General features: G+C 40.2%; 1 protein-coding gene across 1 annotated transcript in view; it reads right to left on the minus strand.

Annotated features, from left to right (window-relative positions):
• Positions 1–9,018: 9,018 nt before the first annotated feature.
• The window catches only part of LOC119006017 (alpha-2-macroglobulin-like), a 113,234-nt gene continuing 103,182 nt past the window's right edge, over positions 9,019–19,070 (minus strand). The window contains exons 25-37 of the mRNA XM_037074324.1: positions 16,649–16,825; positions 16,217–16,292; positions 15,671–15,827; positions 15,330–15,404; positions 14,865–15,027; positions 14,596–14,783; positions 11,565–11,777; positions 10,391–10,509; positions 10,074–10,164; positions 9,908–9,976; positions 9,721–9,826; positions 9,337–9,378; positions 9,019–9,207 (exon numbers count right to left, since the gene is read on the minus strand). Of these exons, the coding sequence (XP_036930219.1) occupies positions 9,203–9,207; positions 9,337–9,378; positions 9,721–9,826; positions 9,908–9,976; positions 10,074–10,164; positions 10,391–10,509; positions 11,565–11,777; positions 14,596–14,783; positions 14,865–15,027; positions 15,330–15,404; positions 15,671–15,827; positions 16,217–16,292; positions 16,649–16,825 (1,481 nt within the window). The 3' untranslated portion in view covers positions 9,019–9,202. The remainder of the gene's footprint in view (positions 9,208–9,336; positions 9,379–9,720; positions 9,827–9,907; positions 9,977–10,073; positions 10,165–10,390; positions 10,510–11,564; positions 11,778–14,595; positions 14,784–14,864; positions 15,028–15,329; positions 15,405–15,670; positions 15,828–16,216; positions 16,293–16,648; positions 16,826–19,070) is intronic.

Raw genomic sequence — 19,070 nt, forward strand, 5'->3', positions numbered from 1 at the left:
AGCTTTACAAAGGAGGTTTTTTTTTACAGTCATTTTAAAATGTTGTGGAGCTATTCATATTGTTGTGTTTTAAATCTTATCCCACAATTTACAAGCATTTACTTCTGCACATTCCTTCAATGATGACATTGCCAAGATATCAGGCTTGTAGTCTACTAATTTTTTCCTAAATCAGTTCTAAGTAAGTCTGACTTAATTCTGACTGATTTTGACATTCCAACAGCTCTTAACCTGATTACTAGGGCCAAAGTAGACATTCCCTCTTCCAGCAAGTTAGCCTTTCAGCTTTGTTAAATCAAAGCTTGCTTCCCCGAATCCTGCCTCCCCTGTGTGTCTGCGTTTGGGCCCATATCTAGTTTCCCACTTAAGTGTCACAGCATAAGCCGTAACTTGGAACTATGGTTCTGTCACTGGAGATGTTTCAACTGGAAGGACACCTTGTTCAAAACCTCTTAAGACCTGACGTCCACATTTGTGGACATCACATTTTGGGCTGTCTATCCCATAATACTTTATTCTGCTTAATAGGGCTCAATGTCCACATTCATGAACACTTACACTGCCATCTGGTGGTGTCAGAAGAGTAAAACACACTACAGTTTAAATTCAAGATGGCTGCCAACACACCAGAACAGAAAATGTGAGTATGAAAATGTAGTTTTGGAAGATTTTGGTAGAAAACAATAGTTTACAACAGTACAAACAGATATAGTATGTTTTATAAATAAATCTACATGTATTTTGTATTTGATTTTTCTCATGATTTAATTTCCAGAGCGTATTATGCTGTCAAGGGCAGGGCGGACACTAAGGACAACTGTTGGAGACAACTCAGAGGTGGAAGATTTGTCTGACATAGATGATTTCATGTGGGATGCTGATTATCAACCCCTACCACAGGAGCTGATTTTATACTTTGTAAGATGGGTAGATCCCCGAGGCCAAGGATCCCCATATGCGATCATCATTTTTCTCAAAAACTACATCATGCCAAAAGATGATGCTTGGTTCTTATACTTATCAGGTCCCAATAAGCCCAAATAGCAAAGAGAAATTAAAAATGCATCTTAAAAAAGAGCTCAGGTGTTAGTACAACAACAAAAAAACAAACAACAAAACCAGCTGTTTTTAATAACAATTGTCATCTTCATTTGTAGTTGAGTTCCAATGATTTCAACAGCTCTCATTTTTCTATGATGGAATGAGTGGAACACATACTACTTTGTCAAAAATAACATTTATGAATTTTGGTTCAGTAATGAATTAATTACAGGTCTAGACCAAATCTGCTGGATCACAAATACACATACAATAATTCTATTATTTGGTTATATGTCTTAGGTTCAAGAACTTGTACGTCTAAACTCATGAAACTTAATTAAACTAAACCCGTTTTAATGTTTGGAGATCATGTTTCACCTTTCCCAGGATTTCATCATGGCTTAATAGGTGGACTTTGTCTACATGAAATAATATGACAGGATTGAAATCACTTAGGAATCAAAAAAGAAGTAAAACTTGATAAAAACATAAAAACACACTTGAATATACAGTAGAACTGAGGACTTGTACATATTTCTTCAAGTTTTATCTTAATACTTGTTAACAAAAACATGTCAGAGACATTTACTGGTCAATAACCAAAGAGTATCAAATAAAGATTTCTTGAAAATCTCTTCCAATCATACCAGGACACACCATCATGAGGTGCTGTGTTCCACCACACACCAGACACATTCAAACACAGAAATGTTATCTTATCTCAACTTTATCATTGAGAAACATCGAAAACATCAGTTTTAAGTACTTCTTTCCCTGTTTCCTAATTTGTTAACATTAAGAAGATGAGATTTTAGTTTAATGGTTATCTAAAACTTGTTGGAAATCTGGATGAACTCAAAAACCATTTTGGATTGGAATGTCACAGATAACATAGTCATAAAAAATAGGTTGACAAGGGAGGAGGAAGACACCTGCCTGGTGGAGGTAGGAAGAAGTCTAGCGAGGAGCTTGAGATAAACATGCTGGGATGGGTTATCAGCAAACGGGCACGCCATGAGAGAGTGTCCAGCAAAATGATCAGGGTGATGACGAAACAAATGTACGCCACCGTGAGTGACAAGCAGAGATGCAGAGTTTGCCACAAGTGCTGGTTGGCTAAATCATTTCCTCCACCGTAACAACTTCACTTGCAGAAGACGTACAACTATTGAATTAAACGCCTGTCCCAAATTGCTGCCTGATCCCAAATAAACGCCTGGTCTGTTAAGTGATTGAAACAAATGACTATTATTTGGTAATTTACGGTATTCATCTTTCTGCCTTTGCAGCTTCTTCATACATTCAGCTTTATGTTCAGCTGGAGAAACTGTTCAGCTATCAAACTGTTCACATTTTTAAGCTCTTTCAGTCCTCTTCCTTTTCAGCTTCACTGTCTGAATATGCTTACATTGTTTCATACCAGTGGGAACAAGCCACCAAATTATAAATGGAAGGACTTCCTGAATGGAGGGTGTTGCATGAACAAGCCCAGCACTGATGGGAACGGCAGTTCTTTGAACTGTACTGAATCTCTAGAATACATTTATTAAAATGATTTGTTGAAAAGATTCGTTCACCGAGTCATTCAGTGCTCTCCAACTCCCTGAACTGATAAACAGCCAAACGATCAGTCATTCAGTTCATGATTCAGTCCTGAGGTTCATGTTCACTTACTGAGGGACGGTGCGTTCACGGACTATAGCACACAATCATTCGCGGGAGACGCAGCGCTGCTTTGAGTGGTATACATGCACTAAAATTATTACACGGTGAAAGTGTCCTCTGTGCACAGTAAAATCACTTAACATGATGCTACACGGATGTTAGCAACACAGCGCTAATTTTAGCAGTATGGTTACTGAAAGTGAATCAACTCCTCTGCCCTGAGTGAGTGACACAGCGCCACTTTCAGCACAGTACGTGAACGAGTAACTGTTAGCCTCTCTGATCAGCTGTTAGCCTAGCAACGCTGACATCCAAACCGGCGTACTCAATAACTGAAATTTCTGAAAGAGAGGTAATGAAAATTGTCTGGTCTCTTAACAAATCTGATGCCAAGGATGACTATGGATTTGATACAAATTTCTTAAAACTTCACGTAGATTCTCTGGTTTGTCCCATCATGCAGCTGGTAAATCTGTCTAACAGTTATTCTGTTGTCCCAACTAACTGGAAGGTGAGCGTGGTGGTTCCAATCTTAAAATCTGGAAGTAAATCTGAAATCAACAACTGTAGACCAATCAGTATTTTTCCTGTCGTCTCCAAAATAAAAGAAAAATGGGTGGCTAAACAGTTAGTAGAACATCTCGATAACGGTTATACAGCATTACATCCAATGCAGTTTGGCTTCCGGAGTCACCATTCCACAGAGTCGGCCATACGTATGTTTGTTGAAAAAACCAAGTGTCTCCTGGATAGGAACAGCTGTGTGGGAGCTGTTTCCTTAGATCTTAAAAGGGACTTTGACACCGTTGACCATCGAGTACTGTCTATCAAAAAGATGTGTGCATGATTCTAATAATTTGTATTTGTAATGTTAAACATTTGTATGTCAATAAAATTGTTGTACACAAAATTCTACTGTCATATACGCGAGTCTGATAAATTATTTGGGATAGGATTGTTTTTATGTGAGTATGAATCTAAAAGCTGTGAGTGCAAAGTCTTGAGTACGAATGTAATTTCTACGACTACGAAGTCTTCACAGTGAACAGAATTCAAGTTTGTGGGTATGAGTAAAAAAGTGTTGAAATGACAGGTCACAGGCAGGTCACAGGCAGGTCCCGGGGGACAATAATTGAACCCTGATTACTCCAAACATTGCACTGTACCTGTCCTCTGTGACGGGGGCGGGTCGAGAGGCTAGCTGCCTGAATCTGACTGGACTGAGACCCCAAGACCAAGACAGAGATTTACCATAGTGGATACTGTAGTGGAACCACAAGGTCCAAAAGACTGAAACAATCCAGTGAAGGAAAAGAAGGAAAGAAGAGGAAGACGTGAAGAAGCTACAGGTACAGTAACGTCAATGTGATGAAGTGAATGAAATTAATAGTTTATTGATCGTAGTTACCATTGTTGGAGCAGAGTGCTAGCTTGCTGGCTTACTTTGGACGATAGCAGCATTGTTTAATAATCAATAAATAGCTGAGTTGACATGTGTTAATGTTAATCCACCTTAAATTTATCAGGGACATTTGGAAAGTTAATGTCAGGCCTGTTCAGGTGTTATTTTACAGGTGTCTTTCCTGCTGGTATGTCAGTTATATTATATTAGTATATTAGTTTTTTTCCAGCGGTCACATATACTTCTCTTCTCTCTTCAGATGCACTTTTAACATATTTCACCACCAGCCCAGTGACACAGCATCAGGTGCTGCTGTCCCTCGACCACAGCACAGGAGAGTGACACAGCATCAGGACTGAGGGCTGTACCAATAGACCTGATGACTGGCCATCTCTTCTAACTGACAAAGTGAGATGAGAGTTAGTTCACAGAGGACCATTTTAACAAAAAAGAAGCAGTTACGCATTTCGCAAAAACAAAGATGGGAGAGTGTCAACGTGACTTTTGTAACAGAGTCTTAGCCAGTGCTGAATAAATCAAAAGAAGCTGGCTGATGTACTCAAACAGAAATGATAGCTTGCACTACTTCTGCTGATAAATGTTTTCTCCAAAAGAATACAGACTTAATAAGGAAAGGACTAAAGGACTGGGACAATGCAAGCCACTTACTGAAGGTTCAAGAGGATATCCAGGAGGACAATACCCACATGGCAGTGTGGAAGGAGTTGGAGGTTGACAATAGATAAGTGAGAGATAGCACTTGCTGAGGCTGTTTGCACAATGCCTTATTTATACTGTATTTTTATCCATTGTTTCTTTCTTCAGTCAGCTAAGACCTTACCTAGGGCACCAAATTACTCCGGGCTGGCAGTGCGGATGGAGCTGCCAGCTTAGGTATCACAGGTAAAGTCAATAATGTGTATATCCAATATTTATTTAGTAAAATTGTACTATGTAAAATAATATACAGTTCATGGACCTACAGACTTACTGCTTACTGCCTGGTCCACTGCTGTCAGCCATCTTTGGTGCATGCACGTTTTGAGTAATTGGTGTTTGATTATTGTCGAACTGCGACCTGCCTGTGACCTACGTGATGTAATTTCAACTCTTTTCTACTCATACCCATGAAGTTGAATTCGTGTTCACTGTGAAGACTTCGTGGTCATAGAATATAACGTTGTACTCATAAGACTTTGCACTCACAGCTTTTAGATTCATACTCACATAAAAACAATCCTAACCCAAACAATTTATCAGACTTGCGTATATGACAGTAGAATTTTGTGTACAACAATTTAATTGACATACAAATGTTCAACATTACGAATACGAATGGTTAGAATCATACACATGTAGTACTCTGATAAATATTAGTTGTATTTATTGTGTTTTTTCGTGGGAATAAGTTACAGATAGAATGCCAGTTGTGGTGAAATTAAAAGTTGCATAAATAATAATTTGACATAAATAAGGGACCGGGATGTATAAATAATTTATGGTTAAAATGAGTGATTTTAAAATATCATTTCATAGGTTTGAATTTTGTTAAAGTTAAAAAAAAAGGCATCCTTAGTACATCACCTTGCGTGCCTTGCGTCACCTTCATGATGTTAGTTTTTTTTCAGACTTCCGAAAAAAAGAGAGGAGGAAGAAGGGGCAACGTGTTAATGGCGCTGAGTGGAGAACAGACTGTGTGTGTGTATTTAACAGGGACGGATTACGAACAGTTGTTAGACAACGTATGGTAGTGTGTGAGTCGGACTTTAGCCACAGTTGGAGATTTTGTGTTTTTGTGCGGATCTAAAGCTGAGTTCGGTCGAGTTAGCTGGCTGGAGCTAAGCTAGCAGCGCCGGATCAAGACGCCGTCTGTGCCGACAGGAGGAGCTTCGCCGGGTCGTCTCCGGGAGCGTCGTCGACGGGGAGGACGCATCGCCGCTGCCGGGGAAGACGGAGTTTCATTGCTGCGGGCGGAAACGGTTGACGGAGGAGTGGTTCGTCAGCTGCGGCCTGGTCCTGCCGACTTTTTTCCTCGACACTTGGAGGTACAGTTGTGGAGGATTTCTTTATGAGCTCCAACGTAAAGCACGCCAATGAGATGTCTTACAGTGCACCAGTAACCCAGGTTGAACAATTAAAACAGAACGTATTTACCCGGGTTGTTTATTATTTTCAAATGGTCTGAATGTGTTTTCTGCAAGCACCTGTACAATATAATTTCACAACCAGATACTGTGTGGTGTGTTATTGCATGAGGTTTGTCATTTACATTGCCATAAAGTACTGGTCAGAGTTTCCCCGGCCTACGCTAATAAGTACTACTGTACACAGTGAGTGATAATCATACAGTACTCTAACCCTAGACAGTTATTATTTTTTTTGAGATGTCCCTTTACCACATGATATTGAGCATAAGGTGGGCTTCCTATTACACGAGCCGGTGGTAAAAGGGTTACACACACATTCTTTTTGATAGCTATCTCCATAGCTGTCGAAATTAAATTTCCCTACACAGGCCCTCAATTGGTTCAAATCATATCTTGCAGAGAGAGAGCATGTGTGGTGGTTGGCAGTGTCGAATACCTTTGCCTGGTCTGTCCAGTAGGGGCCCCTCAGGGATCCATACTTGGAACTATTTTGTTTTCTTTTTACATTAATGATTTCTTTGATGTCTGCAAGGGTGTTAATGCACAGTTGTACGCGGATGACGCAATTATTTTCACCCCCACGAAAAACACGACAGAGGCTCCAATGGCTGAAATCACACCAAACACGCAAACACTAACTTGACTTGAGACTTCTTGAACTTTGCTTTGCTTTTTCTTTTTCATTGTTATACTCTTCTGGGTCTGGTATCCTCCTGATTGTGTAATGTATTGTGTAATGGACCATGTATGCAAATTAGCGGCTTTGCTATAATCCATCATATTTACAGAGATGTTTTCAAGTTCATTAATGTGCACTGTCCCTATCCAAAAATAAGCATAGTGCAAATTCATGCGGGACACATAAGTCATAAGCCCCAGCTGCAGTCAGCTGACAGCCAGCTCAGCACCAGACTCTGACCAACCACATCCACTCATCCACATTTAAACCCAAGCTGTCATTCACTGATCTCTCCTTCAGCACTGCTGCACGCACACCACTGCTGCTGGCAAGCCTCACTACCACCCCAGCCTCCACCTGCTTAGTCTGAGTCTAAAATGGCTAAATTTATCTAATTGCTTCGATTCTACTCCTGCGGTGGGTATGCATCACACTGCCCGGATTGACTTAGCATCCTGCTTGTCAAATCTGGGGAGCTTTTAGAGTGGAGCCTTAAGCACCAAGCCTAATGATATATCATTTGTTGCAATAAATGATTTAATCAATGACGAGAGTGTTCCTGAATGAAAAGCATTTTATTATTACTTATTTTTATAATCAACTTGTCCCTAGAATCTGGCATGGCACCATCCATCTTCAAAACGGCTTCAGTCACCCCATCCTCAAGAAGCCAGACCTGGACCCAGATGACTTACATAACTACCGGACGATCTCCAACCTTCTTTTCTTAAGCAAAATCCTGGAAAGGGTAGTTGCCACCCGACTCCATCAGCACATGTCCTACCATGAGCTCTATGAACTCCTTCAGTCTGGTTTCAGGGCACGCCATGGCACACAAATTGCCCTCATTAAGATCACCAACAAGGTCCTCATCACTGCCGATTCTGGCCACATCAAGATTCTGATCCTCCTGGACCTCTCTGCAGCCTTTGACACAATCTCCGACACCATCCACGTCACTCGCCTATCTGACTACCTTGGCCTCACCATTACAGCACTCTCCGGGTTTCAGTTCTATCAAACAAACAGAAAACAGAAAGGTTGTCACCATTTGAAACTCCAGTTCCACCCCAGCTCCAGTCAACCAAGATGTGCCTCAAGGCTCTGTGCTTGGACCCCTCCTCTTCACCATCTTCATGCTCCCCCTTGGTCGGATAATCTGCAAACACAGTCTCAACTTCCACTCCTGTGCCAATGACGCTCAGTTATATCTCTGCACCAAACCATCCACCCAGCTAACCCCCTCAGTCACTTGTCAACTGCCTGCATGATATAAAACTCTGGATGACATCAAGTCAACTCAAACTAAACACCAATAAAAACAGAGCTCATGGTTGTGGCATCCAAGGCGCTGCTCCCAGAGGTTGGAGATCTTCTCTTGGACGTGGACGGCTGCTCTATCTCCCCATGACACCGCAGAAGTCTGCAACCTGGGTGTCATACTCAATTCCACCCTATCCTTTCAACCACACATAAAATCTATCACAAAATCAGCTTTTTATCACCTTGAAAACATTTCCAGACTCCAACACTCCCTCTCCAAACTTGTGGCTGAGAACTCTCATCCATGCCTTCATCAGCTCCCTCCTGGACTACTGTAATGGAGTCCTGTCTGGGCTCCCTTCCAAAACCCTAGACAGGCTCCAGTATGTGCAGAACTGTGCTGCCAGGGTCCTCAGCTGCACCAAATCCTGGCAACACATCACCTCCACTCTCATCTGCCTTCACTGGCTCCCGGTCAAACCCATCTCTTTAATAAGGCCTATCAGCTCTAGGTCCAGCCACAACAATCAACTTAGGAGCTATATAAACTAAATGTATTATTATTACTATTATTGTTATTATTATTATTACTATTATTATTATTATCATTATTATCTTCTATCGATAATGTTTACAATGTTCTTACTGTTTTTTCTACTTAATGCAAATTTCCCTGCAGTGGGACTAATAAAGGATTGTCTTTTCTTAACTTCACAGTTTGAGTAATGTCATCTAAACCTTACCTAAATAATAAAAAACCCAAGAAAGTCATAAGAGCAAATTGTAAACAGTGGAAATACAGTGAAACACAATAGTAGTTGTAAGGTCGAGATTTATATCACTTTATTTGATTGTCCACTGTGCACATCTTTCATTAACAAGCAAATAAGTCTTGACTGTATGTGTACAATTCCAGAAAACAGACATGGAATTACACAAAGTTCATAACTGTATTAAATAATAATGGAATCAGCGACCACCTGAGGACAGACTACACATCACTCTTCAAGCTGTGAAAGAAAGAAAAGAAAATTCACAGTGATTGCTTTTTGTGGTTGAAATGTTTGAGTTTAATGAATAAATAAATATATACTGTACAATATATAGATTTGCCTCTGTATGCTGTTACGGACTGTTACCTGCAACACAAGGGTAGCTGTATTCTGTCTCAGCCTGGTCACCTAGCAGAAGAGAGACGGAAGAGATAAAAAAACAAATAAGCGTGAACTTTCTTCAAGTGCTCAACAGTTGGACTGAATGTGTATTGCTCTCTAACCATCTGCATAATAAATTCCTACTGTCTTGTGTCTCAAGGTGCTAATTGAAAAAAAAAAAAAAACGGACATTCGTTATCTGAATATCTGATGGCTACAACTGAAACCTCAAAACATTGGCCATTGCCCTCAAAGGCTAAACTGTCATCAGACAGTCATCAGGGATTGCTATTCTGACAAATGCTCAGGTGTTTAATGCTCAGGATTGACTGAGTATTGGAGAGGACTGCAGTAGAGTATCTGACTTACTTGTCTGGTAGTAGTCATAGATCTTGACCACAGCTGGCTTCAGGTTCTGCACTGGGTGCTCCTGTACAATCTCAAGGGTGTGGTTGATAAGAATGTCCTTTGTTAGCTGTTGGAAGAAAAACAGACAACACCATCAGTAACAAATGTGTAGAACATCATTAATTGTCACTCACTGAATTCCTCTCACCCTCTGTAAGTACACGAGAACGTGATCTTCCTTTTGTTCAACACGATCCACCAGCTGGGCACCTTTGAGCTGTGAGGAGGTGATATTCAGCTGGGTCATCCTGTTGTCTTGACATCAACAATAATAATGCAAATATGAAGTGTAACTAACTACTAAAACAGCTTACCCTCTTCAAAGACTTTGGGTCTGGGACAAACCCTGAGAGCATTTTGATATCCAGGATCACCATGTTAGTAGTGCTCTCCTTTCCACTGTATCTGTAATTCAAGCATAAAAATGTGATGTTACAGAGTTACAGTTCATCCATTTCTTCTACTAAAGAGAGATAGGGCTTTATCTCCAGTTAAGATATGCTTGAGCAAAGTATAAACTAGTTACAAGTTACAGACATTTGCCACACATTCATTTTCAGAGGATTGTTCAGTATCTTAGTATTCTTCTATCATTGCTGTCATGTAGATCCAGTTGGTGGTGATTACTTACAGGGACTTAAGCTTCAGAGTAAGTTTGGGTCTCTTGAGGGTGCAGTCAGCCTCTGGTTTAACCTCCACACTGAGGGTATTCACATCAGAAGGAGCTGGGATGTTGTAGTGCAGAGAAATCTGGGAAAGAGGTGCACCAGGAAGGTTTGATAATCATAAACGTGGACAAATGTGGTGTAAGTAACATGTTTATTTGCCCTGGAAATCAAGCCATTTACTATTGCTATCTGCAGGTATTTACCACAGCACTGAGCATAGTGTTTCACTTTATGCTGATGACATTTCTATATCTTTTCCCTCACCTTCACTAACATCTGGACCTGCTAAAAGGAAATTCCTGTGTTTTTAAATATGTGCCCTGAGTTTAAATACTTTGGTGTGTAAGTCATTCATTGTTACCAACTGTTTCAGAACTGGTCCAGTAAATCACCTCAGCTGGAGTTAAGTTCACTTTAATTACTTGTTTTTGCCACTGACAGGCTGAGATTGTTATTCTGAAAATGTTACAGAAAAAATAGTATGGAGATATAGCTTTTTTTTAATGATGAGATCTGTTTCGTAATCAGAGGTGAGTTGCTGCAGGAAGACCATGGTGTAAATGTGAGTCAGAGCTGGAGAGAGGAGTTTGGAGTGTACCTCAAAGACTGCCATCAATAATTCATACAAAGTCACGATGGCTAACTGATTTTGATGATCTGGATGAGTGAGACTTATGTGGCGTGTGGCTTTATTACAAGGATCGTATCATTTGACAAAAAGGTCTATCCTGTAGAATTTCTTTCTGGAAGTGAGTTACTACACCAAATCTGACACTTTTGGTGAGTATCATTTACATACCAAAACGTGAAGGAAGATGTTGAGTGCTGACATCTGCTGCCTATCTTTTTTATTGGAATAATTAACACACTGAAGACATGTTTCTTAAATTGTTATACTAATTGTCAGATCACATAACCTTCTCAACATTATATTTTTTTAATAACACAAATGATCAGATTTCACCCCTAATTTGGAAAAGAAACAGCCCACAATCAAACAAAACATACTACAGGAACCCATCATAATATATGTATGGCAAAAAAAAATCCTCTTTAACATTGGAGTATTGTTGTGTTCATGGTAATGTATGTACTGAATATATAAGAGAAATAGGTTGAGCTGCAGTGATGACTGACCTGCACTGAAGCACATGCAGTGCCCTTCACCTCCAGGCTGTACTTTCCTGTCACATACTTCAGCACCTCCTCCTGGTAGAGCAGTTTGTTGTCCTGATTAACATCAAATGTCAGCTGGCCACTGGGAGACTGGACTGTCACTGTGCTAGAACCAACTGGACTGAACACCAGAGTTGCGTAGAGAGCCAGAGCCTGAAGAGCCACCACTGTGTCCTACGACAAAAACATATATATATTAAAAAAAGGACTTAACTTCATGAATTTCTGGTCTCTCTGATTGCTGATCTTTATTCAGAAATCTAATGACAGCCATCACCGCCTTTAAGTTAAAACAATGACAATTAAATGCCCAAATCCTTCATATTTGAAATTTGTGGTTACAATTGTTTTTTGAAAGGTCTGTACATAATCTCAGTTTAAGACATTCAAAAAATAAAAACAACAAAAAACAAACAAAAAAAAAGACCTATCAACAGAGTGTGAAGAAGAAACAAATCTGGTGCTATGCCCAAGATGCCTGTTTATTGTTTTGCAGAGATATCAACTTCTGAGCCGTCAAGGGGGGCGATAGTGAGTCACTGTTTTGTTGTTGTTGTGGCGTTGCTAAAGCAGAGCTAACTGAGCCTTATTTTGACCAGCTGTATTCTTGCTCTGCTGACAGTTATTAGCAGGGATGTATATCCATAGGATATGATCAATACCAATACTGATACGATACTCCTTATCGGTACCGATACTTATCGATACTCTTATCAATACTACAACATGTAATTTTGTGTAAAAAAATAAAAACTTTACATGATGTTGAAAAATTCAACATTCTTTTTATTACCACAAGGTAATAATAAAGCTTCACCAGAACAGAAGCTATGCAATTACAAATGATGCTGGAGCATGACGCAGCCATTCAGCTAGATTTAGCACCGAGTGGACAGGATGTAAAGCACCAGATTAAACAACATAACATCTAGTTTCTTTTCAAATTAAAACACTCTGTGTCAAAAAAGAGACAAACACAAGCTAATCCTTCAGTCAGGAACACTTCGTGTTGTTGTTTTTACAACACATACCTATAACTGTGGTTGTGAGTGATTATGTGATTATCGCAAAAACTCTTTGGCCTCGCGATGCCAGCTGTCTACCATACTGCGCCATGGCGCACTAAATGCAACCGGTGGCGGGCGGTGGAGCAAAACCCGTAAGGAGCCATAACGCAGCGGACAGTATCCAGTGGAAATTCGGGGTAAGCAACATCACCAAACACCTGGAACACGTGCATAGTCTGAAGCTAAAGGAGTGTGGCGTGTTTTATTGCTAAAACAATGCCAGTAAAGTTAGCAGCCCGGCTAACGCTAAAGACTGCAGCGCCATGGCAGAGCACCCGGTTTCGTTTCTGCAACGTCAAGTCATGGAGTTTGTTGTTAAGTTTGCAGTCATTACAGTTGGGTAGAAGCTCAAAAACCATCCAAATCACAAACTGATAAACAATCATCGGTAACAGTACCGTTTGACCAGAATCTTAACGGTACCCTGGTACCACCCCAATTAGGAGCCAGTACCAAAGAGGTGACAGGAGAGTTGCTGAGATTGTGAGCTAAAACTAAATTCATAGAGGCGCAAGGAGAAGACAAAATGACAATGTCAGAGAGAACTCCCCCTATCCTTCCTGCCTTTTTGGAAACACATATCCGAGTGAGAAATTTTCTTGACTACAGTATGAACTTTAATAAATGCGGGTACAGGTCCAGGCAAAATGATGCACATCTTGAAGCTGAGTTTCAACTGTGACCTCCATCAGGGCAAATGTAGCTCAGCTGTGTGAGCAGAGGCGCTGCCAAGTGTCTGACAGGAAATAAAGTACAAATCTATTCATGGATTTTAATTTGGTAGTTCAGTGCAAGGTTTAAATAAGTTATTTAGAATATAAAGAAAAAAAAAGATTTGCACCACACAACAGTGACAATAAAAAGATAAAATACAAAATGTTATTTTCATTTTAGTATTGTTCTGTTAATTATAGAAATAACGCTACATTTTACAGAAATATGGTGCTTTCTTTTAGCAGTAGTACCGGAATGCTGATGCAGCCCACCTACCCATGTCTTATCATCAGGAAACTATACTAAAAGCACAGAGTTGATGATGTGAATCATGATGTGTAAGCAGTCAGGGGCAAGTCAATATTCCACTTTCTAAGTCTGATCTTAATTGCTTTCTCTGTGTTAATTACTTGAGAACTGGTGGAAAATGTGCCTCCTCACTAGCACACTTTGTTGTGCTAGTGGAGGACATGCATCTTACCATCTGAACACTGCATTCTTTAAATAGCAGGAAACAGACTGCGCCCCTGAAGTTAAACCAGATTTTTTTTTGGTTGCTTTCTGTTGCCTCAAGATAGAAATCTGTGATCAGTGCATCTAACCACACCTCACTTTAAGACCAACACAGGTCAGCGGGTGGGGGCTGTCCATTGGCTATTTACACGGGGGGGGGGGGGGGGGCGTGATAAGGACAACTGCATTGGTCTGAAACTAGCGAAGACGTGTTTGCCACGTGCACTGCTTTGGACCAAGCAAAAGATAGAGTCCATGGTGTCATTGGTAGCTAGCCATCTGGACATCAGCTAGGGTCTGATCAGCCCTGGCTGGGTCATACTGGGGAGGGTGTATGATATAGAAAGACCTGAAACACCCCATGATTTAAGAAACATCACTGAAGATGTGTCTAGATGCCTTATTAGATGTTTGTTCGAAGTTTCACAAAGGTCAAGCAGGTTTTTTTTGACATTTTAATGAAGTCTTACTTGGTATTAATGCAGTCTTTATTTAGTTAGCTTCACTTAGTTAAACAGCCGTACCTGAATACGTCTCCATACGTTATTTTGCTCTCTACTCCTTGTCTCACCTCAGTGACGTCATACATGCGTATAACCCATAACCCTAACCCTAACCCTAACCCTACTCCAGTAGTACCTCGATATATATTATATTCTATTAACTCAGACTCCAGTTTTATAACATTTAATCTGTACCTGTGTGGAGGAGAAGCCTCCGTAGTAGTTCTGCTGCCCTGTAAGCCATCTGACAATCGGTGTGGTGTAACCCAGGTCTTCAGCAGTAGGAGAGGCACTGAGTTTGGCCAACAGCACATAGGAGCTGATCTCCACAGACAGAGAGGCTGACGTTTCTGCTGCTGTCTGAGACCAGTGGAGGAAACCTCCTACAAACAGAAAAAAGGGACCAGGTCAGCTAAACTTACAATAACGGTGCCTCAGTGATTTCCCTCAGGAGGATGACTCACCTTGTCTTACAGCAACAGTGTCTAGGTGCTTCAGAAGGTGAGCGCGAGCCTCCATGTCTCCTGCCAGGGTGAAGACGTATGCTAGCAGAGCAGTGGTGTAGGTGTTACTGAGGTCACTCATGGACTCCCTGAGGCATGACAGACTCTGTTTTACCAAGGCATCCTACAAAAGATTAAAACAAAATCATTTTAAAAATCATGATAAATAAGTGTAACATTAGTTGAATTTACTGATCAAAACACAGCATGTTTCTACTGTTTCATGATTATTGTTTGTTAGAATATTGTGTGAACAAATTCTTGGATTCAAGGAAACTTTTGACCTCAATGAATGGATACTGAACAAAAGGAGAAAAAATAATTATGTATCAAAAGTATACAAACTAAGTTTTATTCATTGTTGCTTATGGCAAAGTTTACATTTTAAACAACATTAACTGTTTGTACGGCCGAGACACTACTTACATTTGCAGACGTATTCATCTCCAGGAAGGCAGCAGTTATGTAGGCACTGAGAGTCACTTCATCAGACACTCCACCCTGCAGAGATTGAGCATCTTATAGATATTATAACGCTGTATCTCCAACAGTCAGGAGCCCAAAGTTATGTAAGTTATCTCGTGAACTGCTCACATTCAGATGGATGGTGGCAGTATTTCAAAGTTACTACTGAGGCATGCATAGCTGATGGGGGTATGGAAATGTACATGTCTCACCTTCATCAGTTTCAGTTATCAGCAGCTGATGATGATGTTAACTGATAGTCCTTTTAGAATATGAAACACTTCAGGGATTTTTCACCTTACCTTCATTCTGTTGTTGAAGAGTTTTCCTGACTGTTCAAAACAGCCGTTTTCACGTTGTTTTCGCTCCAGCCAAATCTTTGACTGCTCAATCTTTGTTGGGTCGATGTAGATGAAAGACTGGGCTTTGGCGAAAGATCTGAGCACGAAAGCTGTCAGCCTGAGGATGTTACAACAAGGTTAGACATTAACTGACAGGATACGACACCAGGACGAACCTGATCTGTGTAACGTCTCATGATAGTCATCAGAGAACACTAAACATTAAAAAAAACTAATTGGATTTTTGTTTTCATCAATAGAAAAAAAATAATTAAGGAATTTAGAAAGATTATTCAGGCACATTTTCCACCAGTTCTCAAGTCATTAACAGAGAAATCAATTAAGAGCAGAATTAGAAACTGGAATACTGACTTGCCCCTGACTGCTTACACATCATTCACATAATCAACTCTGTGCTTTTAGTATAGTTTCCTTTTCTTGAGATGGTCAATGTTGCACCTGTACAAACACTATTCTATATGGAGGATTGATTAGTATTGTCCTCACCAAGTGTTCCCTGCTCCTGCTCCAAATGTGCTATAAGCACCGTCAGAATGTTTGTAGTTCAGCTGTCTCTGGTAGCCTGAAGAAGAACAGAAGCCTGTCAATGGGGCATTACTGACTCACATATTGACATGGAGGGAAATTTGTTCATGATGTCTCCGTCAGTTTAAATGTACAGACAAAGAAAAACAACATTTTGGGGAATATTTTGCCTTTGTTGGACAGCTGGTAGCAGAGAGAAGACAGGAAAAGAAAGGAGAGATGAGGAATACTATGCAACAAAGGTTGCCCCAGTGACCTCGGGGTTTTGTTTGGGATGCTCTCAAGTGATTAAACACACCAGATCTCCTGATAATACATACAGTAAAAAGAATCTGATGCTTATTATGTATTGTACATCTTAAGGGACTTTTATGTTTCTAAACAGGGACTCACCACTGGTCAGGTAGTTGTTAGACTTCTCTGTGATAGCTGGGGTCAGCTGCTGTGTATTTCTCAGGTACTGGAGGATGTAAATGTTCGGGGCCAGAAGTGCCATGTTCTGCTCACCACATCCGTATGGCATCGTCAGCAGCCCATCCAGGTTGTTCAGGGCTCGGCCCAGAATGTCACCTGCACAAAAACACTGACTGGCTAAGCAAGAACATGTAACCAACCTGACACAGATAATAAAAGTGAGTGTTATGTTGCTACAACACCCATAAAATACCCGCCCATAGAATCAGAATTAATACTGCATGCTGCTTATTACTGAAACAAGGTTTGTGTTTTCACATTGTTTTATTCAGTGATGTAACATATTTAGATGACTAGTATCTATGAGGGATGACAGTTTATTGTTGATCCAACTAAAAATTCAGATCGAGCAGATTTAATTATGTTTTAATGGGAAATTCCTCATGTGCCATGTTTTGCGTCTCATTTTCTTCCATTGTCATTTGCCCCGCCCTTTTCACTCCTCACCTGTGTTCTATTAATCACCCCTTGAGTAGTTCAGTCCTTGTATTCCCTGCGTTTTGCCCTTGTGTTCTAATGTGCTAATGTGGCAACTCCTAGTCTGGGGCAATAGGACTAATATTGTTATATTGAGAGAAAGGCTTCAAGGGAGGTAATACTGTTACCTTTCCAGTAGTGTATGGTTAAAGCCAGGGATTAACCAATTACTGGGGTTGTCAATCTATACAAAAATCAATAATTACAAGCTTTGTGATTGATTAATCAAAATTATTAACATTTGCCAATATTTACTGTAAGCATTTAAAAATATATCAATACAAATGATTTTACTCTGATGGTTTGAAGCTCCACTCCAGTGTGTTTTGGTATTTTTATGATATTTCCTAACAATGTTGTGGAATTTTTGGTGAATAACTTTTTTGTGCTTTTGTGTGTCGCTAAAGTGGACTACAGTAGAATCTTGCATGCCATCCACCAAGCTTGGCTTCTGGTGTCTTAAGAGTGCGGTGGCTCCTTTTTAAGAACAAGGAAGTGTGTGCGAGTCACAGAACAGCTAGCTGTTAGCCACTAGTGGAGACATAACGTTTGGCTGAGAGTCTAGTGGCAGTAAATGTTACAGTTCAAGTTACAGTTTAGCAATAAATGAACTCTGCAGCTCCTATGACACAAGAAGACCTCATGTTTGAGTAGCAGCTATCGCTATTCCTGCTAATATCCATGCTACTCCTATCCATGCTAATGATGCTAATCATGCTCAAACAACTGCCTCAGGAACAACGTCCGACTATTAACCACAGCCCATTCTCGGTTTTAGAAAGACTGTTGTGTGACCGTTAGAAACACTGGCTGCAGTTGGACTTTTCCATTCAGTAGGCTCAGCAACGTTTAGTCATCTGCCTCCATCATGTTAACAAAGCTATTGTGGAACATGTGTGTCAGTGATGTAAGGTCAAGGGGCGCCATAAAGCGTGATTAATCTGCATTTTTTTGTTGTCTCTTTTTTTTTTTTTACGTGTAACTTTTCACGTAGTTATTCAAAGTAAACCGAATATTTTGACAGACATACTGATTACATCTTCTCAGATTACAGTTAGTAAGTGTTTGGGTACTTTTGTACTCGTACTTGTACGAATGTTACTTGTACTTACAATTTGAGTTGATATTTAAACTTAAACCTCGAAGCTTCATTTGGTGGCTAATAAGGCTATCCAATAACAAATGTGCCAATGAAATCCCTGGCCTGAGGACAAAAAACAAAACGCTGCAGCAGGCCCTGGTTTGGAGAGGTGACCATGACCACTGATCAGACCTGCCATAGTTTGAGCTGGTTATTTTCTGTTTGAGTCTGAAGTTGTATCCTCCTGTGTTACATCTCACCTTCCTTTTTCTCCCTTTGTTGGTGGTGTACCTCTGGGATTGTCAACCCCTCCCTGATATCTTTACCTGTGTCATATTCTTTAATCAGCACTTTATAGAGTGTATATAGTCTGTGTGCTCCCCGTTGTCTGTAGTCACGTTTCCATGAAGCATGTTTATGCTTATTTTGAAGAATATTGCATAAGATTTCTTTTGGAAATGGCATGATTTGAAAACATTTCCAAAAATTTGCACTTTGCACTCATTTGAGATGTTTTTTATATTTTGCAAAACAGAGTTAATGCGCAAAATATTTAATGAAGCAGATCTGCCAAAGAAACTTGAACGAATGAACGGAAGATCATTCAACTCACATGGTTGAGCAGCTGTTTCAGCTGCCTATGAAAAGCACATCCACAGGCACATCATGTCCAGACAGCATGCAACATGGCTAATGCTAGTTGACATTCAAGAACAACTACAGTTTGCCCTATGTGTCTTGCATTTGGGGGTACACAGTAATTTAAACTGAAAAGTAACTAAT

Source organism: Acanthopagrus latus, chromosome 2 (assembly GCF_904848185.1).
Source record: "Acanthopagrus latus isolate v.2019 chromosome 2, fAcaLat1.1, whole genome shotgun sequence".
NCBI classification, from domain to species: Eukaryota; Metazoa; Chordata; class Actinopteri; order Spariformes; family Sparidae; genus Acanthopagrus; species Acanthopagrus latus.